The 25,179-nt window shown below is 37.6% G+C and overlaps 1 protein-coding gene across 11 annotated transcripts in view; it reads right to left on the bottom strand.

The window, feature by feature from the left end:
• LOC127646979 (forkhead box protein P1-B-like) overlaps window positions 1-25,179 on the bottom strand; it is a 247,987-nt gene that overhangs the window by 54,437 nt on the left and 168,371 nt on the right. For 10 of the 11 annotated variants that reach the window (XM_052130998.1, XM_052131001.1, XM_052130997.1 and 7 more), the window contains one exon: window positions 21,354-21,452. In XM_052130998.1, the coding sequence (XP_051986958.1) occupies window positions 21,354-21,452 (99 nt within the window). Of the gene's footprint in view, window positions 1-7,258; window positions 7,455-21,353; window positions 21,453-25,179 lie in introns of those variants that run through there. The other variant, XM_052131007.1, reaches the window with a different exon arrangement.

The following is a 25,179-nucleotide window of genomic DNA, read 5'->3' as shown; positions in this document are numbered from 1 at the left end:
CTTCTCTTCTGGTCATAGTTGTGGAAGTGTGCAAAATGGAATTATTATTATGAATTGCGGTAAATGTCCGTATCAGATGATAAGAGGCCAGAAGTGAGCAAATACATATTTAAAGCTGTCTTGTGATTCAAATAAGGCAGATAACTGGCTAAACGAGATGCAAGGAATTTCATGAATGCATTTTTCAGTTGTCAGTTGGACAGTTTTAAATGGCGCAAGACTTGCTTGCTCAGAAAACGAAAGAATTCTTAGGAGAAGAAAAAAAAGTGAGCAAACTAGAGAAAGCTGACGTTATGAATTTCACTAAGGAGTGGTGTTGGCCAGGTGTGGATGTAGTACACACACACACACACACACACACACACACACACACACACAGCTGCTATGTGACTGTAGGCAATGTGCTAGCGCAGGCCTGCTGTATACCAAACCCTACCCAAATCACACACACACACACACACACACACACACACACACACCATATACTGTACGCTTTCACATGCCAACACTTGCAAACATCTGCAGCGTCTAAAATGCATTTAAAAATGAGCCAGACTCTTTTTTTTTATTATTTTATTGGCTTCAAAGTTGTTTGAAAACTTTAAGCCGGTTAAACGTAAAAAAGAAAATGTGAAACAAATGCAAAAAATAAAAATGATTTTCTTAACTAATTTGCAGATTTGGACGTCATCTGGACTTATAAGTTCGTACTTTTTGTAACATTTTAGTAAAAGTTTAAAAGATCTGGATCTACAAATTCATATTTTTCATTTTCAAGCAAACTTCAAATACGTTATTAATCCCAATTGCCAAATAAAGACAAATTTACAATATTTAAAATACCAAAATGTGTTTTCTTTTGCACAATTAGAAAGTTAATAAATTGTAAATATTTACTAAATAATTACGTACATCACTTTGCATCAAAATCGCACATAATTAAAATGACGAAGCATCAATTTACATTTATGGAACGGTTTCTTTTAAAACGTGCTGAATCTCACTTATAGACACATCAGCCGAACAATGCTTACTGAGAGATCGAGAGAACTTGACGCAGCTGCAGATATAGCTCATTTTATCCCGGCTCTTGAATCCACTGTCCACTCTGTCATCAACACATAACTAACAGCCGGAAATGATGGCCAAATATACAGCTCTAATGAAGAAACATCTGACGAACATCAAAAAATCAGATACTGACTTAATGAAGAATGCAGTGTTCCTGAGAGAGCAAAATGTCATGCCCAGCAAGAGAGTGTGAGAGTGAGGTGGGCAATTAAGTTGAAGAGTGAAGACTTATAAAGGGGGGCACTTCAATCAGAGTGTCTCATACATTGAATTGGCCACACGGAAACAGGTTGCAAAAGGAAGAAAGAGCGCAGGAAAAAAAAAAAGAAATACAATTTTAATGCCTGCTCCCCAGTGTCATCTTGTTTTGTCAGGACATCAAATAGAATTGAGAAGTCCAAAATAACAAGCCCTTAAGAAATCAGAGGAGGTTTGGTCTGTTTGAAGCCTCTCTGTTTACCTTGTCCAGAGATATAGGGAATAGTAATGTCCGTACGCTCCTTCAGATTTTACTTTGCTTGTGTGGTGTAATTAGTTATGAACACAATTTGAATACCCAATTTTGGCTAACCTATTTTCGTTTGTTTGGTTCAAATTGTGTTCACTAGAATGCAAAACCAAATCAATCAACATATAAAACTCTAGTTTGAAGGTTCTGGTTTAATGTGTGAACCAAAATTGATCTCTACAGGAATAATATAGATAATATTGATATATTGTATATAATATTTTTGTATTTATAATTATAATTAAACTAATTAAAAAAGTGCACACAGTCTTTTTAATGGTTAACACTTCAATGGTTACGTTAGTTCCCCCGATTCTGAATATGTGGTACAGTCTTGATGCCGCTGTTACTGAAGGCTGAATAATTCTGCTCCCTCTTGTTCTCTCTGTCTCTCTTGCGGCCGTTTACAGTTCACATAAACGGCATAATCATAGTCACATTTTCTGCCCATTTACCGAGCAGATTCTGCGGGGGGATTGGCCCATTCAAGGCAACTGTAAAAACAAAAATCCAGATTGCACTTTAATTAACTCTTAAACCACAAACAAACAAGTTCTCAGCAGAGCTGGCCCAGTTTGTTGTAAGACAAACAAGCAGGGGTGAAGGAGAGCATGGGGTTCATGTTATTAAAAAAGAAAAAGAGCGAAGCTCAGTAAAGCATTGCGTTCCCACACTAACTCAACCCCACTGCAGGTGCCCAAATGCTGGGCTGGACCATGGGACCCTCTGAGCTGGTTCTCAGGGAAAAAACACAAAAAGGTGGGTGGGTTTATAATGGCCGTGTTTTGCGGAGTTGGCCACAGGAACTTGTCACGCCTCGATGTGCTGCTAAACGTTTGCCAGGGATTTTTCCACAAAAATAAACACAAAGTATAGAAGCTCACAAACTAACACCTAGATTCTCTGCTAACACACAAAAACACTTAATAAATAAGACAAGCATTTTAACGATGTAATGTGCAGAAAGAAAAGGCATCCTGACCCTGAGCATTCAAGTCCTCTTAGGAAGTTCCTTTTGATGCACGTCCAGGTTTTTTAAATGAAATGGAAGTGTTAGGCATCTAAATTTCTATATCTATTTTTCACTTCTCAATGTGCGTAATTGATGCTTTAGGTATTTTATCACTCTCGTGCTGCCACAAAAAATTATGGGGAATGTAGTTTTGCCGCAAAAGCTCATCGTCTCATAAACCAGCTAAATAAGTAGTATTATTCTCCATCAAAAGTACTACAAATGCGTACAAACTATCATGGACGATGAACATTCCCACATACAACTTCTTTTAATCAGCAATGATTCTTTAACTGACTCACTACCAACTCAAAAAGTCGGGCTCAAGCCAAATATTGTAAATATGATACTGTGGTGCCGTTGACTTGAAGGCAGCTATCATTTCTCACCTCAAAGCCACCCCATGTGACCCTCGCAATGACTTTTCCCACTTCCTCCTCACACACACAAAAACACACATTCATAATGTCACACACTGAAGTTCTCAAACCACTTGTCTGACATGTGCCACCAAAAACATTGCCTTTGACCACTTTACACCTTTCCCTAATAACGCTGTCCTCCCTCCCTCCCTCTCTCTTTCTTTCCCCTCTCCACTCATCTCGCTGATATGATTTATGGTTTACCAGCTCAGTGAGGTTACGCAACGTCGCGCATGCCTTCAGACGCGTTATTGGAGTCGGTGGAGATTTAATTAAGATCACAGTCGCACAAATCCCCCTCAAATTGAGAATTTACTCGAGACAATGGTCGTCACATCCTCGCATGGGAGAGGTCCACATTCTGCACAACGCAGAATGGTGACAACACTAATCCGTGTTTTCATGACAGCAGATGAAGGCTTCAGTAAATTGCAATGTGTTTTGAACACTTTGCTGTTTGCCTTTGTACGGCACGAGTCCGTCAGTGTTGATTAATATTTAAAGTGGGAGATATTGTCAGCATCTGCCAAGAGCTAATAAGCAAACGGAAGACAAACTGAAACTGTAGTTCAAAGTGACGCATTTAACACTTAAAATAAAACCAAAAACTAATTTTAAAACGACTACAAAGTTTTTGACACAATTCCCAGCTCTAAATTTATACTGATCGGCACTAAAATTAGTTTAGAAAATTCACATAGAAAGTTGACAACACAGATGTGTGAGCCACAGAAGCAGCAACCTTTTCTTTTCTTTTCTTTTCTTTTTTTTTTTTTTGCTGCATATCAAAAAATTGTCTTTCGAAGCAATTCGTCACCACACTGCTCTTTCCTTAGAGGGTGCTCACCTGGTGTACTTGGCGGGAAACGGAGTAGGTGAAAAAGGAGGAGAAATGCATCTTAAAAAAGGGCAAAAGCATTACAAAGTTTGCTCGTGTTATTCTCGCTCTCTGTGGAAGAACGGAGACTGAGGCAACAGAAAAGAACAGCTGGCAATGTTGTATGTCATCACCAAAGTATTCTCGATTCTTACCACATAATGTAGAGCAAGAGGTCTGTGAAAGAGGTCAGTTCCCCCTTTTTATTTCTCTCTTTCTCAGTTTAAATAAAAAATGCCTTCCTATGGGAAATGTATACTCAACATACAGTTCTGCTCATCCATATATCTACTCCACACACAAACCCACACACACACAAAAACTGAATTTACACACATTATCCTGTTCAAAAGTTTACACATCCTTAGTTCTTAATGTCGTGCATTACCTCCTTGAGCATCAACAACTGTTTACAGACTTTTGTGATATTGGTCCAAGAATCCCTGGTTTAAGGTTTAATAGCTGTGGAGACCAAGAGCACATAAACTTTTGAACAGGATAAAGCGAGTAAATTCATATTGTTCTTGTCTTGTGGAATATACCTAAATATAAAGTATGTTATGCAGCTTCTTGGGGCAGTACTAAATAAAAAAAACATTTGATCTCTTATTTTTTTAAAATCCTAAACATCTCAGATTCCTTAAGGGATACATCAGCACAACTGTACCCTCTTGCATAAACTTGCCTTTTCTTTCTGTAACAAATCTTGCGCGCGCACGCACACACACACACGTGAATATTCTCACACTCTCAAACACTCTCACTCCCTTGCTGCTAATACGCACTCGCCTAAGTCGAGCGGTAGAAATGACAGGTGTTGGCAGGCTCATGGCCTGTCAGGGCACAACATAAATGCAGTTCTGCCCCAGCCAGAGCGGGGCCTAATGCACTACTAATGAACAATAAATCAACTCTGATTACAAACTGTCAGGCCAATCAGCTCTCGCCCCTCTCTACTCGCTCTCTAAAGCAAGGGGCATGGTGGTCACAGCTGCGCGGCATAACCCTCCACAAGGCACCTTGTTTAGCCTTTACTTTCCACATGTCTAATCTTTACCTTTCATTGTCCTCTCAAGCAATCCTGTAACTGAAACCCTGAAACCCCCCACGATGTACGGGCTGTTCTGTATACAAAGTTACCACAATCTTAATGTATATTAGCATTGGAATTAAGCAAAATATTTGCTTCTTTAATAATATATATCAAATTAATATATCTATATATATATATATATATATATATATATAGATATATATATTCATATATTATTCATATGTTAAAAGATTAAGAGACCAACACAAAATTACCAGTTTCTATGGATTTACTATTTTTAGGTATGCGTTTGAGTAAAATTTTAATTTTTGTTTTATTCTTTAAAGTATTGACAACATTTCTCCCCAATTCCAAATAAACATAATGTCATTTAGAGCATTTATTTTCAGAAAATGACAACTGCTCAAAATAACAAAAAAGTTGCAATGTTTTCAGACCTCGAATAATGCAAAGAACCATTACTAATGTTTTAACTTAGGAAGAGTTCAGAAATCAATATTTGGTGGAATAACCCTGATTTTCAAATCACAGCTTTCATGCGTCTTTGCATGAAATCTACCAGTCTCTCACATTGTTGATGGGTGACTTTATGCCTCTCCTGGCGCAAAAATTCAAGCAGCTCGGCTTTGTTTGATGGCTTGTGGCATCCATCTTCCTCTTGATCACATTCCAGAGGTTTTCAGTGGAGTTCAGGTCTGGAGATTGGGATGGCCATAACAGGGTCTTGATCTGATCTTGATGTACACCCAGATCATCACCGATCCTCCACCTGATCATCTAATGGTTAGACAGAGACCTGGAGAGGCCTTCAAGCCACAGTGTCTCGCACCAACGGTGTAATATGGTGGAGGATCGTGATGATCTGGGGGTGCTTCAGCGAGGCTGGAATCAGGCAGATTTGTCTTTGCTGGTTCCCTTCTACTCTGACAATGTTCCCAAACTTTGAGGATTGGTCTACCAGCAGGACAATGCTCCATGACACACATCCAGGTATATCAAGTTGTGGATGGAGGACCTTGAATAAATTCTCTAAATGACAATATTTTTATTTGGAATTGGGGAGGAATATTGTCAGTACTTTATAGAATAAAACAAAAATGTTAATTTTACTCAAACACATACCGATAAATAGTAAATCCAGAGAAATTGATTATTTTGCAGTGGTCTCCTATTTTTTTTCACAGAGCTCTGTGTGTGTGTGTGTGTATATATATATATATATATATATATATAAACCTCAGAAGATGACATTATATTATATATTATCAGGCAGACCAATTAATAGAACCATTAAAAGAAGTTGTAATTCGCTCATGCATGTTTTGAAATCTACTGACAGCTTTTCTATGTATTCTATGTATAATGCACATTTTATTCGTTTTAATTTTCAAAGGCAATTTTTTGTAAATATTGTGTAAAATAAGCGTTAATTTCATTTCAGCAATTTTGTGTCCATCTCATTTGCTTTTTTATTTATTATATGCAGGTATATCTGCATTTCTCAGATATTAGCAACCCTGCTTTTATCAGGGTTAAAATCAGCCAATGAAAAACTTACAGTATAATGATGACCAGTTTTATCGTATCATTAGCACTAAGACCAGCAAATAAATAATATAACTATTAAATGGTTTAGAGATGTGTGTGAGAGTTTGTAGAGACCGGCAAACTTTTCTTTCCTTTCAAAAATCTCCTTCTTGCCGTATGCAGCGTCACACTGTGAGCACACACACAAGTACGAGGGCCCATGATACAAGTGTCAAATTGGTGTGTTCCTGCCCCTATCCTAATGCAGGTAATAGTGAAGGGAGCAGTCCACCCCCCTTCACTTCCCTCCCCAAACTTACTCACTTAACACCAACACACATATACACACACATAACACAAATTACCAGTCACTTCACTAAATTTGCAATAGAAAATCAAACACTATAGTTTAAACCCAAACCAGTTTACTTATCTAAAAAACCTGTTTACTAACAGTTTAAAAAAAAAAAAAAAAGATCAAGGCAGTTTTAAAATCATCAAATAACACAAAACATTCTTTAGAACACACAATAAAACCCTGCCAGAAACATCAAAGATCACAACTGACAACAACTCAATCTACTTTTATGTACAGAACTTCCAAACCTCAACTTGTAATCTCATAACAGTCACAGTGTTTACACATCTCCTAACCACAGCATGCAGAGAAATGTCTCTTTTCCTTTGTGTATATTCATCGTAAAACTTTTCTACGGCAACAGAAGAAGCTCTTTAACAGAAAAATGAAAATAAAAAAAAATATACAGAATCAATCATATTGACAAACCTGACAAACTCCATTTGGCTGGCAGGGTAAACAAGAGTGAAGGCGGGCCGTTTGGAGGATCGCAGAAGATGAGAAGACAGGAGTCGCGGAGCAGAGAGGCAGAATGAGGGAGAGAGAGAGAGAGAGAGGCGTTTACAGTGAGCGTGTGCGCGTGCTGCAGTGTCTTGAGCCTTTTTCCCGGGGATATGGACAGATTGCACGCGCAAGGTTGCTCCCTAGCTGACAAGATACAAAACTATCCAATCAACCACGCCCTTTCTCCACCAATCACAAGCAGCCCTCTAAACATAATCAATTCAAATGGGGACACAAGCAGCGGCAGGGGCCACGGGCAGTGTGTGTGTGTATAAATGTGTGTGTGTCTGTGTGTTGGGGTGGGGGGGAGCAGGTGAAGCAATGCCTTTGTGTGGGAACACATTTAAAAAAAAGGGAGAGAGAGAGAGAGAGAGAGAGAGAGAGAGAGAGAGAGAGAGAGAGAGAGAGAACAAAAAGGACCTAAACAAAACAAAAAGAAAAAAAGCACCACGGTTGATGGCTGTTAACCCTTTGACCCTTGTAAGGGTTTTGTCTGTGCTCGTGAAACAATGGGAGCTTGAAGAAAAGAAACCCTTTAATTAAACAACAGATAAGCAAACACGGCTATTTGGCAAAGAGAGAGAGAGAGAGAGAGAGAGAGAGAGAGAGAGAGAGAGAGAGAACAGAGAGATCCTGCAAGTTGTTTTTGTTCTTTTAAAACAGAATTGTTTACGGAAACAACACAAAGCTCTCCCCTCAATTTTAATTGAAGAGAAAAAAACAAATGGAATTTTACACATTTAATTTAACTATTAATATAAACAAATGTATCTAAATGAAAAAGGATAAAAAGTTTGCTTTTTAAAGTATATATTACATAAAAAAAATTATGCTTTAAAATGGACATTTTTAAATATTTGAACAGCTATCTGAAAAAACTTTAAATGTGGAAAAGATTCTGTTACCATTCACAGACTGACTCTGTGTGGATTCAATTCAAATGTCTTCCAAAACATAAAATAACACACGTGGGCCCATTTCTGCTGTAAACTGTAAGGATATAAGTGCTCAGAGTTAGCAAGTGATTAAAACATCATCACCTTCTCACATATTTTTATTAAAAAAGAGGGGGGACTATAAAAACTGGGTTCGCCCCCTACTGGCAAACTTTATATTACACATTCCAAAACTGATAAAAAACAAAACTTCAGTCATATTGACATCTAATCTAACACTATCTAGTCTGACAATCTTGTAATTCTTACACTTAAAATTGATCAAAAATATATATATATATATATATATATATATATATATATATATATATATATATATATATGTGTAGGCAAGATAAGTAGTTACTCAAAACAATACTGAATTACAATGTTATTACATTTAAAACATGAAAGCTTTTGAAAAATATCCGAATTGTGCAAAATCAAATAAAAAAAGGTACTAACTATTTTTCATAAAAAATAATCCAATTAAATTAACTTTTATTGATAAATTCCTTTTTAATTTTAAATTAATTTATAAAATGATTACCCTCTCAGATGGTATTACCACGGTACTTTGACATGAATAATTATAAAGATATGAATATTAATTAATTGTGAATATTAATGTGTGTAAATTATATTCTACATGTGCAAATAAATAAATGAATAAAAATACTAAAAATAATGTGTAATATATATATAGTAGTACCATGGAACATTTTTGGTACTTACAGCAGTTTCTGAAGTCAATTTGAGATCAGATGCATTCATTACTGGCTGAAAGACCTACAGTATTAAAAGTCTCTATTCAAGCTGAATATTCAAATATAGGAAAGTTGATTTTATTGTTTCCCAGACATTCGCACTCATACACTACAAAACTCACATATGAAAAGCAAGGGCAAAAAGGCAAGCATCCGTGCATGTATGCACACATAATGCATGCAACCGCTCATATAACACACACACACACACACACACACACACACACACACACACACACACACACACACACACACACGGCCATACCCCCTCTCCCATGCCTTCTCCCCTGGGCAGAATGTCGGCATATTCTCAATAAAACACCTTCTTAGCAGTAATAGGCCACTGTTCTCATTTCAGTGCTCCCAAAGGGCTCATGATAGATTTAGCAGACATACAGTTCAAGCCTCCTCCTCCTGTCTCTCTCTCTCTCTCTCACTCTATCTGTGCTGTGTTCGGGCCTGTACGCCATAATTACCCATACTCTTTCTATCCAAGTAGTCTAATAGATCTCGCTGTTTATTCACTCCATCACTTTCTGAGTCACAGAAACAACACTATTCATTTATGTCTTGTTATAGATAATTGGAAAGTGCAGGTTGACTCCTTTTCTCCTTTGACACACAAACAATAAGTCATTTCATTTCAGATCAGCTTTGCGGTTGCCTATATTACTGTCACAGTGACATTGGGCCAGGGAGAGAGAGTGATCCCACATAAACGTTTGCTTGTAAAATGGTTGAGTTGAGCAGACAAGTGCAATGACAACTGCACAGTCATATAAACCCTAAAGACTCATAGCAATACCACTGACACTACAGACACATTGAGTTCTAGTACTACTACTATGACAAAGATATCATCCACCACGTCTTTGTTCAATGAGACCTTTGTACGGGTCTAAATAAGCTAATTTGTAATGCTGTCCTGTGACTAAACATAATTGTCTGTTTACTTAAACAGGTTTTATCGGTGCAGGTGTGAATGTTAACAGCAAACAGCTGGTGCTATGGGCAACAACCTTCATTTGAAGGACCAAACAAGTGCACACATGCATGCACACACACACACACACACAAACACACACACAAATTATAATAACTACAGATTAATCCTAATGCAAACCCTAAACTTATCGCAAAAAGAAAACTTTTTTGCATTTTTATAATTGAATTAAAAACAGTAATTGTTTTATTTGTAGATCGATTTTCCAAATGAGGACACCCCCAAAAGCGATTTTTTTTTTTTTTCAGCTTTATCTCACTTTTGAGGACAAATTTGTCCCCAAACTATAGTTAGGACTATCATCAGGGGGCGTAACTACAGGGAGAACTGGGTGGGCAGCCGGCCATGGGCTCAGAGTGAGAGGGGGCCTGCAACAGTCGACCAAAAGGAACCATGAAAATGCTCCCTAGCGGGTGACAATAAATGACCCAGGCTCCCCAAGGAGTGGGCCTGACAGGTTCTTTGCACTGGGGCCTGTAAGATACAAGTTACGCCACTGACTAACATAATTGTTATCTAAATGGTGACATACCATATATTTATCTAGTTTATTTATATATATAAATCTAACTATGGTTATGACATTTAACTAACCCCTAATAGAAACCTTTTTGCAATTTTAATAAATAGTGTTTGTTTTATTTATGAATTGATTATCCTTGAATGGCCCTGCATGTCTCCAAACAACACACACACACACAAACGCACGCACACACTTTAATAAACGAGCAGACACCAAACAGTCATCTCTGACCTATGACTATTACAACAGCAGCAGTTTCAGTACAGTACATGTGTGGTGATGATATTTGGCACAGTTATTGAGGGAACAAACAGCCATTTTCGACACCATGCAACTTTGAAAAAACAATATGCAAAATTAGCAACCTGGGCTGTGATTCACCATGCAGCTAAATATCAAGTATATCTTATTAGATATATCCTGTGCTGGTATGTTAATGAAAAGCATTCATCAATGTTCTGTGCTTTGTTGTGGCTTTGACTTCAGTCAAAACATGAGCTTTTGTTGGTGTTGTACGACATAAATGAAGTGGGTGGGGAAATGTTTTCTTTATGTGCTATTGTAATCGATTCAGAGTGTGTCCTTTTTTGAGTCAGGCAGCGCTATTTTTGGATGCGTCATCAAAACAGTTCGATCAGATGGAAAAAAAACATACTACCATATTACCGGCATATTACAAATTACTAGCCCGTCTGGCACCAACAACAATCATGCCACAATCCAAATCACTGAGATCATATTTTTTTCCCCCATTCTGATGGTTGATGTGAACATTAGCTGAAGTTCCTGACCCATATCTGCATGATTTTATGCACTGCACTGCTGCCACATGATTGGCTGATTCGATTATCGCATGAATGATTGTGGGTGCCAGATGGGATGGTTTGAGTATTTCTGTAACTGCTGATGTACTGGGATTTTCATGCACAAAGGTCTCTAGAATTTACTCAGAATGGTGCCAAAAACAATAAACATCCAGTGAGCGGCTGTTCTGCGGATGGAAATGCCTTGTTGATGAGAGAGGTCAACAGAGAATGGCCAGACTGGCCCGAATTGACAAAGTATACGGTAACTCAGATAACCACTTCGTGCAATTGTGGTGAGAAGAATAGGTTGGTGCAGTTTTGGCGGAAAGTGGGGGACCTACACAATATTAGGCCAGTGGTTTTAATGTTGTGGCTGATCTGTGTGTGTGTGTATATATATATATATATATACACACACACACACACAACAATCAATATAATCAATACATTTGTGAATTTCACCAATAAAATTTATGTAAAAAATAAAACAAAGTATCTTAATCTTAATGCCATTTCACAAATAAAATATTGAGGTCACAATATATTAATAAACCATGAAAAATAGCAAAAATATAGAGTCAAAAATGAAATGATTTGCAGGCATGCTCAATGAGTATCAGCCAAACACAACCGAACGTCAAGTGAACATCTTTGCCTTTCCAGTACTAGGCCACAGCAGTGTATGTCTAACATCTGTGATAAAAAATAAACCAACATAATTTGTGTTTTGTCAATTCTTAATAGCAATTTTAATACATTAACTAATTGAAAAAAAGTGAGAAAGTGAGAGGGAAAGAGAGACAGATGCTGTTTTAATAGTTCAACGACTAAAAGTAGTTAAATACATACACACACCCCGATCACAGTAGCCAATATTCCTGCATCCAAAGTATCTCATGTTAACCACTGACAACTGTCAGTTCTCCAGTAAACCCACAGGTCGTCAGATGTGGCTTCACACAAGAGACTTCAGCAAACATCTCATATAGCCTTTAGTGTATTTGCGTCTGAAATACAGCCTACATACATCTATCCATTAACTCCCCACAGGAAAAATACACCAGACCTAGCAACATGGACCACACCGTCTGCATACAGTGGCGGAAAATGATTCCAAAAAGATGGAAACACTTGAGGGATGAGGGCAGAAGGGGAGGAGACATGTGATGGGGGTGTGACTTAGAAACATGACTGAAGTGAAAAGGTCTTGAAAATGGCACTGTAGCTTTAAGGGCTAGCGGTCTGAGTTGATGCAACAGCAATCTGATGGTTGGACGTTACTCAGTGGCTCAGATAGACGGTGTGGAAAAAAGAGTGATGACCTCATTGTGACAGCATCCTCCAAACCTGTTTCTCATATACACATTATAAATAATGCATTCTTACAATATGACTATAAAAAACTAATGGTTGAAGAGAACGGGAATGATATGTGGCTTCAGCTGCTGTTGGAGTAGAGAAAGATACGCTGATGGTTCTTAGTAAGGGCCACCAGTGTAAAAAAAAAGTGTCAAATTATAATAAGAATCTAAAGCGATGTGAGTTTTGCCAAAATGAGAAGCAATTGAAAATAATAGGACTGTCAATTGAATGTGTTCATTAATTATTTTTATAAAAAAATGATGTTCATCTGCATGTGTACATATACCTGTAACAAAATATAAAACTTTTTTTACAGCCATGTCCACACATCCATTTCCTAACATCATTTAAAAAATAATGTTCCTTTTTCAGTGGAGGAAAATGCATTCTAGTGTGGATTGGAGGCATGTAAAAGGTATAATTGATCGACACATTTGTAAGTAAATTCTATTTGGTGTTTGGTGACAAAAAAAAGAGTCGAGATAAAAACAAAAAAAAAAAAAAAAGAAATAGGCGTCCACATCTCACTAACTTATCACAGCACGGCAATGTGTTCCCGCCACACTGACATTATCGCAGCCGCCGGATATCCGGTCTGGGCCACCCGCCAAACGAGGCTGCAAGCAGCCTCATTGTCACCTCCAGAGCTGAGCAGGGGGTGACAGCCACTCCGATGCCTGTGTTGAGCTGCTCTTGGCTGGGCTGGGCTCTATGCTGTGCCGGGTTTGTCTGTGAGAGAGCCTGGAAGCTCTGGCAGAGCTCCAGCGAGCCCCAGCACACTGCACCGCTAATGAGTTACAGATTGTTGCACTGTGGTATACATGTGTCAGGACAATGCCATGGGTCTCCACCAAAAAAAATGGCCAAATTTAAAAAAGATTGGAGGAGTAAAAGAACAGTATAGAAGAAAGAGGGTATTAGTTAGAGAGTTTAAGGCTGACTTCTGCACTGTGTCATCTAGTACTCTAGGAACAAACTGAGGGGGGAATTCACTGAACAGTTGCGCGTGGTATTTCAGCACAAAAACCTGCATCTTATTCACTGAACACTCAGAGTTTAAGCACTCTAATTGTGCAGTATCTTGAGTATTTAAATTAAGTAATTCCTTTCTATGCGAATTAAGCTCATTATAGATTGTGCTACATTCACAAAAATTGCCAGGCACAATTTACATTGCGCTATTACTGCAAGATGAAAGCTGGCAGTAAAATGTACTTTATTTAAGAGATGTTTGTGTACATTTTCTATCGATCATAACAGCAGTAATTCATCAAATAATGATCAAATAATGGAGAAGAGCTTATAACCTAGCATATATCCGGATGCGTGATGTAGTCAAGCGCAATGGTAAAGAGATGATTCAGGTGTTGACCACAGCAGTCAGCGCTTAGAATCGGCCCAGCTTTGCTTGTGCAAATTGCATTCAGCAGAGATTTTGTGGTCGTGTCTGCGCCGTTGCCTGATCTGCATAATTCCTTCAGTGAACCAGCGCAGACAGCACGTGTAATAACTGTTGTTATTACCGGTTGCACTTTATTCTTAGTGAATTCTCCTCTGAGTGTGTGTGTGTGTGTGTGTGTGTGTGTGTGTGTATGGGTGGAGGGAAAAAGGGGGTGCACTTGCCCTCCCCGTGAATGCATATGATCATGAAAGGCAAAGAGAAACATAGGGGAGGAAACATTTAGCAAAATAACTTCACTGATGACTTCCTCTGTCACATCCCACATCAACAAAACACTGAAAAGTAAAATTTTCACACACTGACCATGAAACTGACAAAGAAAACAACCGATTCTGTTTCTAGTACACCACAGAGGACATTGACCAATCAATGGAAACCCTAAAAACACTTTGAAACATACAGGGTCCAATCCAAGTATTGGACACAAATGAAATGACTAGATTTGGTGAAATTCATCCCCTTTTTTCTCAGTGCAAAAATAGCCGTCAGTCTCCTCCGCCATTTTTAACAGTATTTCCTCTCTGATGTGGAAACTCCGGTAGAGATAAGTGCCTTGAATTTGTGTAGTTAATCAGTCTTTTGTGTCTCTCAGCTGTGATGAGCCTTAATGCTGAAGTTGTTAGTTTAAAGCCAGTTTATACAATTTCCTAGCTTTAATATTGTAGTAGTACAAGCAATACAAGTCACGTAGTGCTGATGACTGAAAACACTGACTGATGCTGACTCACTTCACGTCACCTAACTGGCTTATATTACACACAAAAATGGTCTTTTGCTGCCACCTGATGGCTAAAATATGTAATGTCAAAACATTTAATGTAAAGAGACACACATGGCTCTTAACATGGCTCTTATGCACTGCTCTTACACTTTAGTTTAGAACGGTACAAACACAAGCGGAATGATACAAACAGGGAAGCATCGGAGTGCTAATGGAGTAAGACCATCAGTACTCATGGAACGTCTCTCGTCCAATCAGATTTGAGGACCAGAACTAACTGTAGTATGTACAGTGTGTGTGTGTGTGTGTGTGTGTATATATATATATATATATATATATATATATATATATATATAAAACAAAGTTTAATGGTTAAACGATGACAGAATTTTCATTCTAACCCTGTAACTATGAGCACTAGTAATAGTAATAGTTATGCTTCCCTATGCAAGAACCACTCACAATAAAGTGGATGCCTCTCCATCATTGAGTTTTCTGGTACGATGACAGACCCCTCCAGTTGACTTGAACATGTTTGAAAAACATGTTGTTTCCACGTAAAATAAGCGAACAAACCAGCTGATCTCAACAAGCATCAACACTGTCTGGCTTCCTTTTTTAAGCTGGCTACTGATGTGTTTGTTTAGCTGATTTTTCTTGACAACTCAAGTGCGGATGGCAAAAGTTACGCTAAAGTGGCCTTCGCCACAAAAAGTTCAAGGAGTGCACAAGAATATGAATGACATTTATGATCCCAGGGGAACATCAAGTAATTCTCCATAGGAGGAAACTCCCTTTCTGTCATCCCCTGCGGCAACGCCCAGTTAGCCACACCTGCTTTCACCGTATTGCAGCAAATAATCCTTGCTCTTTATTTGGGTTTTTTTCTTTTCCCTCATTCTGTGGAGAGGGTGGACTATCAAGGAATGTCCGCAAGTGTTGTTCCTAATTACCTATTTCTCCACTCCTGATCCTGTGGCGGGCATAATTAGTTACCTGGGGCTGCAATCCAATTTGAAGTGATGACAAGAAAGCGATCCATGAAAAAGTAATAAGTTAAATCCAATTTCAGACTGCCTCTAATTAAATGCACATGGAACTAATGACTCAAGCCCAACCATTTCAGTGATAACCGTAATTAGCAAGGAGGGAGTTGCACTCTCTCGATCTTCCTCACTCTCTCTCTTTATTTCTCTTGTTGACTCTCTATCTTTCTCTGCTGTAGGTGTAAAGTGGTGTGGACTCTAATTACAAGTGTCATTTTGACTGTGATTTACACACGTTATTTTGACCAGTCGAGTGTGTTTATCCTTTGCTCCCGTCTGCCAAAACGGCAGATGTTTATTGTGTTCTGTGTTGTGTGTCATATTAATAAATATTTTTCTTTTTTCTTTCAGATTTTATTTTACGCAACACCTGCTATGATAAACACAGAAATATCTTAATAGTGAAACATTTCATGCTTTGCCCTTATATTCCACCATCCAATAACACTTCCACATTGATTGGAACTGTTACATGCAGCATGTTCCCATGAGTTCATTGCTGCACCCTGTGTTCTCGATCAGACAACAATTAACAATTAGCATGCATTCATAACATTTTAATATTACACTCTTGACCAAAAGGTGCCGTACTTTCAATTTATAAGGTGGCAAATGAACCTGAAGAAGGGTCAACTGCACTTTTTAAGATCTTTCTTGACTTTCTTGATTAAACAAATACAATTTTCATAATACTACTTGTCATTGCACATACTGCACACGTTTCACATAAGAAAAAATAAAATATATATATTTTTTTAGTTAGGATGCTGTTTATACTGTGCTGTATGTATAGAGAAAGAGAGAGCATGAGTGTGAAAGAAAAATAAATGCTTTCTTTTCACTGGTGTGAGTGACAGGTTGGCCATGCTCTTAGTATACATTAATACATTTTAATTTTGTCTTTGTCTGTAGAGTGTGGTCTTCTCTTTCTCTGTGTACTAACAGTGTGAATGCTGGAATTCGCTAGCCACGGCCACCAACGGTGACCTCCCCTGCCTGACTAGGGAAGTTGTTTAGCTTGATCCTTTCAACTTTCTCTGAATCACAACAAATTTGTACAGCACCTAATGCCGCCTACACCCTATACGACTTTCAAAGTCATCAGATTGCTGTTCTTTTCACACTACAACTGTCTGTCTGTATCTTGATGTTGCTGTGGTTTGCACATTACACAAGGGATTGGCGACAGGGGGTCACAAATTACAAAACATTTCACTAGGAAGAATCCCCGACAACTCTGTCTGGTCTCCAAACTACGTTTCACAAAAAGGACAAGTTGTTTGTACACTGATTTGCAGCGAAAAACCAAAAAAAAAGAAAAATAAAAGAATATGGAGGAGAGAATGGTTGGGGAGACGCGTGCAGCAAGGCTTGTCTGTTCTGCAGAGAGAGTTGGAGATAAATAAATAATTTTGCAATGAACGCAGGTAGCTGCCTGCTGGCGTTGTGGCTCAACAAGGACATGTTTGTGCTTTGTTTTTGTTTCAAATAATTGAAAAGCTTATGTGTATGCAAATTTATTCTGATAGAAACTATTTAAGCAAATTAATTCTGATACAAACTATATTATAGTGCTCACCATATAAATGGATGGATGATAAGATTGGGTTCAGGGAACAACTGCGGATGACACATCAAAAGACATTTCACATTGCAGGACTAGGGAGTCACAGACAGGTCTAGATATTTAACTTGCTAAATATCTCTTGGGCATCTGCGATGCTTCGGTGCATCTCTCATATCGCATCTTTGAAAATTCACACAGCGATCTTTGCTCAGGGGAGCGAGCACCGATTTCAGATTTCAGGCTTCTGATTTCAGGCTTTTGTCGGCGATCTCCATTAACCCTTGTGCGTCAATAAAAAAAAAAATTCCTCGGAAGTCCTTAGAGGACAAACATTTCTGCATCAAAAACTGCCTTATTAATATTATATATTAACATAATTTTCCACTTTCAATTCGTTTTTTTAACCAACATTAGTCTTGATCATAACTACCAAATATTCATTCACTTTCAGGATTTTAACCCTGTTATTTTTACTGGATTTTTAAATGCCAGTTTGTTTACATAATACCACTGTTGCTTTTTACACAGACACACTTCTCAATACACACATACAAAACACACTCTGACATCCATACCAACACACCCACACAATTTTAGCTGCATCATTTATTCAACTGGCCTGCAGTGCTCTATAATACAGCAAACAGAAAATAGGGGAAAAGCATGTATTTGCTCCATAGGCTAAACATGAGAAAAATGGCACAATCTTGTGGAAAATATAAAAAATAAACAAATTTAAGCCAGGGCTCCGGGATGAAAGCATAGTATCATATAATTCATGATTTTTTGCTTTAAATGGCACTGGGATCAAATATTGCAGTTTTAATGGGTTTCAGTGGGGACATTGTTGTAGAGTGTAACTATTTTGTGTACACAGTGTATTATAGATGTATTATAGGAACTGAGGTTGAAATACCAAAATTCCCCCAATCCTACACACCTCTGGCAAAATGTATGCAGTTGGAATTAACACAGCCAAAATGATCGAAAAAACTAAAATGAAAAAACAAGGGTTAACTGTCAGTGAGTGGAAATCAGGGCTAAAATTGTGTAATATAAACTCGGCATGAAGGTAATCAATACAGTATTTTGTCCCCCAAGGCTTTTTATCCAGTGACAACTTCCCAACAAAACTTATTTTAGATTACACAACATGATCCGATGTGCCACAATATCTTGATTTTTTAATTTTCTGAAGAAAAGTGGTGCTTGTCTGTGGGAAACTACCCACCACAATGTTAGGATGTGGTGGGTGGTTGATAGGCATTGTTGGGCAAGCTACTCAAATAATGTATCTAGATTTGTTAAGCTAAGCTGAAAGCTACACTTCAGAAAAAGTTGCAAGTTACACTAAACTACACTCCAATAGAAGCTTGCTATACATGGTGCACCCAAACATGGTAATGCCAAGTTGTTTTGATACTCTTTGGTGGTAAAATATCTTGTCATTCATAAGATCCACGCGTTCATCACTGACAAACGATATGATGTATTTGCAGGTTTGGTTTCCATTGATTGTAGATAAATATCCAGTGCAACCAGCGTTATCTTGGTTTTTCGTGTTATAAATTATTGTTAGTGTGTAAGTGAGTAACCGCTCCAAATCATTCAGTAGCACGCACATCAGCTTTCTGAGTCATTCAGATTGAATCATAAATAAATTCAGAGCGCTTTGCTATCATGTGTGACCAATTCATTGTAAAGAACTGATTCAAATGAGTTATTCATGTGTTAATCAGAGAGCTTTAGATCTGATTTAAAACTGGCGATAGTAAACACCAGGTACATGGCATGATATTGTGGTGTAGCTGTTGTCAACGCTATTCAGCTAACTAATTAATAAAACAAAAAAGCTTTGATACAGAAAAGTTACTTGATTTAAAAAAAAAGTGACACTACCACCTTGCTACTGAGAAATGTAGTTCATCTAAAACTTCGCTATTTGTCCCTGAACCCATTACTATGCGATTGCTAAGGTGTTCTATGTTTTTACTGTATTGGTATGTGGTTACTAGGGTATTCTAGAGGGTTGCTGGGTGTTTTAGAAGTATTCTGCTCCCGATATATGGCTCGAGTCCTGAGTTCAAGTTCCAATATCACTAGTTCCCACAAATGTTCTCCTGTTTATTTGTTCGCAAGGTGAAAATCATAAGTCTAAATGCTAAGAAAAGTAACACTCTCCTCTCCTTTTCAAGCCACACAATTGATGGATCATTCATGTATGTAGCACAAGTCGTGCAGGACAAGTTTTACACTTAAAGTTTAATACCAAAGTTAAATACTTGATTTGCTTTGCATCACAAAGGCAAGGCAAATAGAAAGCCTGGAGGCTGAGACAGCAGGGCACCCTCTTTAACTTCTGATGAACGAATTGAAGCATCAGTTCAGCACAAAATACAATTTCTATCATTATTTACTTCAAAACCCATTCGACTTTCTCTCTTCCGTGGAAGGCAAAAGATGGTCATCCTTTACCATGCAATTACAGTAAATAAGGACCGGAGCTTTTAAGCTTAAACATGATGCAAAAGCACCAGAAATGTACCAGAAAAGTAGTGCATAATACTAAAGGTTTGTGTTACATACCAAAATGTATGTTGTTATTCACTGATAATTTTCCCTCTAGTGAGCTGTTAAGCACTGCAACAGGCTCACTGAGTCAGTGAGTTTAACTTGAGAACTGGGTGAGTCCAATATGTGAATGAATCATTTAAAATGGTTTTGTGAACTGGATCAAATGATTCTTAAAAAGATTGATTTGTTTAAGAATTTGACATTTCATGAACGTCAAGGAGAGCTAGGGCGGATGTCAAGATTTTCAGTGAATAACGACTTAACACAAACTTTTGTATGTCTGAAGAAGACTTGAAATATAACACACAAGTCTTATAGACCACATTTATGATACTTTTAATGTGCTTTTCGTAAATCCTAATTCACTTTTATTATATGGAAATTAATGTCCAGGATATTCTTTAAAAGTTCACCTTTTGTTTTCCACAGAATAAAGGTTTGGAATGACATGAGTGTAGGTAAATAATGATAGAATTTCCATTATTGCGTGAACTGAATCCCTCAAGTGTGAGATGGAGAGAGAATGCCATACTAACTGTATCTCCTATCAATGAGACAATGCTGTTTGCTCAGCACACACACACTGGATATCCATCTGATAAAGTGCTAAAAACGGACATGATTTCATTGTGCATGATTTCTTGGATTGTTGGTAATGATGAAAGAGCACAACACTAACGTTCTACCAGCTCTTCGCTCTGCCTGCTTTAATTTCCTGTTTGTCAAGCTTTGTAAGGGAAAATGCTGTACCATCAACATAACATAAACATAAACAAATAATGCCTGATCACCCATATAATCACACACGTTTATGTCAGCACCTGTACTGTTCACAAATTTATTTTAAATAAATAAATAAATTCAAAATGAGATCTCATTAATACCTCAGTTGTTTCTCTGAGATTAAACTGAGAAAAATAATATATCGTGAGAAAAAGACCCCAATAATCTCACATGTGTATCCTGTAGAAATTCTCAAAGTGTGCTAAAATGCAGAAATCTCAATATGAACTCTGATCAAATTCTTCCCAGATTCTTTCAAACTATCATTATTAAGGCATGTGTCAAAGATTTTCTTATTTGTCTCTATTTTTATTTCTCCTGAGTCATTTTAAGAGAAACATCTGAGCCAAAGTTGATACTTCTATAAAACATGCTGAGAACTCCATTAAGTGTCCTAAGCTTTAAAAGAGCAACCTCTAAGCAACTGAATATAGGTGTGCAAAAGTGTTGTACATGCACAAACACACATACCTGCGACACAGACTGCTTTTCATTGTTTTTGGGGGACTTGTGGGTGCTACTTTGCTGTTGTTGTTGTTGGAGAAGAATGTGCCGTGCAACTTGTAAGGCCTGAGTAACATTTAAAAAAGACAGAAAAAAAATAGGGTTAGAAAACACAAAGTTCATGAAAAACAGTTGCTGTAGTTTTGTGTTTTGAATTTCAGACAATCCCTTGAGAACAGCCGTACTTGCTGTTTAACAAATGTCAAATATGTAATTTAAATGATGCTGTGTTCTTGGCCCAATTCACCAATTTTCCACCACTATTGACATCAAACAGCTGTTTTACATAGGGTTTTATTTGTCAGTCACATGTGCAATGATCAGTTGCCAAAACAATCATACATTGTAAAAGTAGGCTAAACTGATAATAATAATAATAATAATAATAAAAAAAAAAAAAAAAAGAATGATTAACACATTTTTTTTAAATATTTTTTTGCAAATGGCTTACAGCTATGGTACACATGGAGGACATCAACAATGTGTACTGCATACTATGCAGTATATAATATATGCCACCTACATTTCTTAAAATTTTTCTAGTAAGTTAAGCAGAATGCATTACATTTCAAACAATATCATGCTCATGTTATCAAAGTTACAAAGTTTTAATTAGTCATAACAACAATCAGTTGGCATAACACACAGGCAAACATTGATAGATGCCAGTTAACAAGAACCTTTTTTTGCAATTAGTGTACAGCCAAGGCGCCATTCACACTGAACATGTTCTAGACGTTCTAAAACACGTTCTAAAAGCTAGACAAAGCTTTGCATATTTAAAAGTTAAACAATGCTAAAAATGTAGAACACCAGCTCTCAAGACACCGAAAAACAGCTGGAACAGTCAGAAATGTCCATCTAGCACAATTTTTTAATAGAGACATAATGGGGGAAAAAAGCACAGATGAACATTGGCATGGTAATCCGCAATATATTCGACAATTTTTAACTAAGTCTGAAATCGCAGTCTGATTAAATAGTAAGTCGAGAAATAAAGTTAAAATCATGGTTATTACTTCTGGTTCATTCATCACACTGAAAATGAACACAAAACACTGCATTCTTATAAATACGAATTTACAGAAATACTGTAGTATGAGTAATGTGGTAGTATGCTATTGTGAATATAGCCCGCTCTCTTTCTCCTATCTCTCTACATCTGTTTGTACCCCACCCTCCCCTCTTCATAAAGCAAATAAAAAAGTTATTAGCCTTCAAAATATCTGTCAAAGGACACGGCCCCTTGAGTGGAAAACAAAATACAGTGTAGTCACATGTTTACTGCACTGGACTACACCCCCCATCATAAATAATCAGGCATGCAATCCAGAGCAAACAAAACAACAGCAGCGCTGAAAAAAAACAACAACATTTCTCCGTTTGAACAGAAAAAAAGGCACCAATACCAAGAAAAGCAAGCAGCGTGTTCCCACAGAGCAGCAGGGCGACTCACACCTACACCAGAGAACCATCTGAGTAAATAACTTGCTTCATTTTTTTCCACCCTCTTCATATCGAAGACTCCCACAGTTCAACAAACAGTCTCAGGAACATCCAAAAGCCTTGGGCTTCTCTGTGGGTGGAGTCCAGACTCTATCATCAAATATTACTGACCTGTTATTGGGGGACTTAATTTCTATAAATGTTTCAAGAAAGTGCAAAACAAGTGGGCTGAATCTGAAAGAGATTTGCAAAAATTGTGCAAAAAAGAGAGGCAGAGGAAAAGGAGGTGGTTTAGTGAGAGAAGCCGGGCCGATATGAAAAGTAGCAGTCGAGTTCCATAAGTAAAAACACAGTTCATATTCTCCATACAGAAAATAATTATTAGCAATAAGATTCAAACCTTTCAAGACAGACCTACTATGCACTCTGATGTTGTTAAGCAATGATTTATGCTTCTGTTAAAGCCACAATCAATTCAGTGGGATTTTAACTTAATTAAAATAAATAAATAAACTTGACTACGCTAACCATAATCCTACAGAGAGACCACTATTATTAAGTCCAACAGTTCCTAGCGACTTTACAAACCTTGATTTAAAGCAAAAACTTAATTTAAAATCATTAGGAGCCAAAATAAGAAAGCAGTATGTCGCAACACCTGTTAACACACCAGGGTGTGATCTGAGATTAAATGTTTTCAATTGAGCAATCAACAACAGATGAAATGAGGGACTTAGACATAAAATAATATTACAGTCCCTACCAGATGGGTTAAAAAGTCTCCAAATATCTGTAAGACCAAGACTTTTACACATCCAGTGAAGCGTCACTGTTGCTCTAGGGGGCTGGCACACTTTTTCTTCACTATGCTCAAGGAATGAGTCCATCAAAAGATTGAATTCTCCTCACAATATTATACCATGAGGGGTGCCAGCTGCTTGCAACATGCCTTCAAGATCTATAAAAAAAGCCCTGATCATCAATAGCCTAGTTTCAATCCACCTTGGTTGCTCGTGGATTAGCAGATAATTCCCTCTCCGATGACTCCAGATAATCAATCTGTTTCTCGACATCCCCCACTCTTGTGACCACATCACTAAATTTTGCCTCCATGGCATTGATCGATCGACGTATTACAGCAAGATCCTCCAAGTCAGCAAAAACCTTTGTCAGCATTGCTGACATGTTCAACATTCTCCCCGCATTTCCAGGAAATCTCCGACAATTCAATTCGAATTCAAATCGACTCCCTGGTTTCTCAGGGGTGTCAGCCTGAGCACGTAAGTGTCTTTTAATGTCTCAAGAACCTGAGGATTAAGAATTTTGACATTTTGTCCTCCTAGAACAGTCAAGGAACAGTGTATCGAATCTTACCAGTTTCTATCATTAAAAGGTATCAAAACCAGCAAAGCGCACAGAGCTCGGCGTTCACATGTCCGATCCTCGCATGGCGTCACGTGACTCCCTACTTGATCTGCATATCTTAATATTTAGCAATTTACTAAAAAATATTTTGTTTTTACACTTATGATCAATGACTTATTGTCAGTGGTTTTATATTTTACCGTTGTTTTTTATTCAATTACATCTTTCACATTGTTTAATGAGCTAAGTAGTTTGTTGTCTCATTAAGAACACAGTCTTTTAATTTGATCTTTTTCCAATTTTCACATAGTTTTTTTGCTTCAAACCAAACTGCAATGTAATGATTCATCTTGAAGCTGAATGGTTTGGTTCATGGTTTAGAAGTCTTCATTTATGTATTTTATGAAATCCCTATGGAGAATATGAATGGGGAAAAATACTTCTGGAACCAATGCACTGATTGCAGCTAAAAAAAGTGTGCGGTCACTGTTGCGCTATTTCAGAGACTAAAGAGTTCCTGTCTGGTCGTACACATGAAGAGCTCTAAAAAGAAGTTGCAGAGATGAGAACTGATCCACTCGGCTAGAGAAACCAGCTGTTTGGGTAGGTGTGTGTGTGTGACCTTCTCATGCACTGCAGTTGTGGAATGACATCATGAGGCAGGAATATAACAACAGACTACAGAAGGGCCACTTCAATGCCTGTCTGACACTGACCGTCCAGACTATGCACACACACATTACACTACAACTTCTATATTTCCATATAGGCCTACAGTGGCCCCAAAAGGTATTTGTATACTTAAACCTCATTTAAAATGTATAGATGCCTTTACATTATATAACAAAATATCAGGCAAACCAAGTGGCATTTATTTTAAAGATATATAGCACAAATCAACTTTAAGCAAACATTTCACAAATATTTTGACACTCTGGCTATCAAATCTTTTGGAACATGTCCATAGTGAACCTCCTGAGAC

The sequence above is a fragment of the Xyrauchen texanus genome, chromosome 7 (genome assembly GCF_025860055.1).
Source record: "Xyrauchen texanus isolate HMW12.3.18 chromosome 7, RBS_HiC_50CHRs, whole genome shotgun sequence".
NCBI classification, from domain to species: domain Eukaryota; kingdom Metazoa; phylum Chordata; class Actinopteri; order Cypriniformes; family Catostomidae; genus Xyrauchen; species Xyrauchen texanus.
The sequence above is the reverse complement of the archived record's forward strand: the minus strand, read 5'-3'. Positions and strand labels throughout refer to the sequence as shown.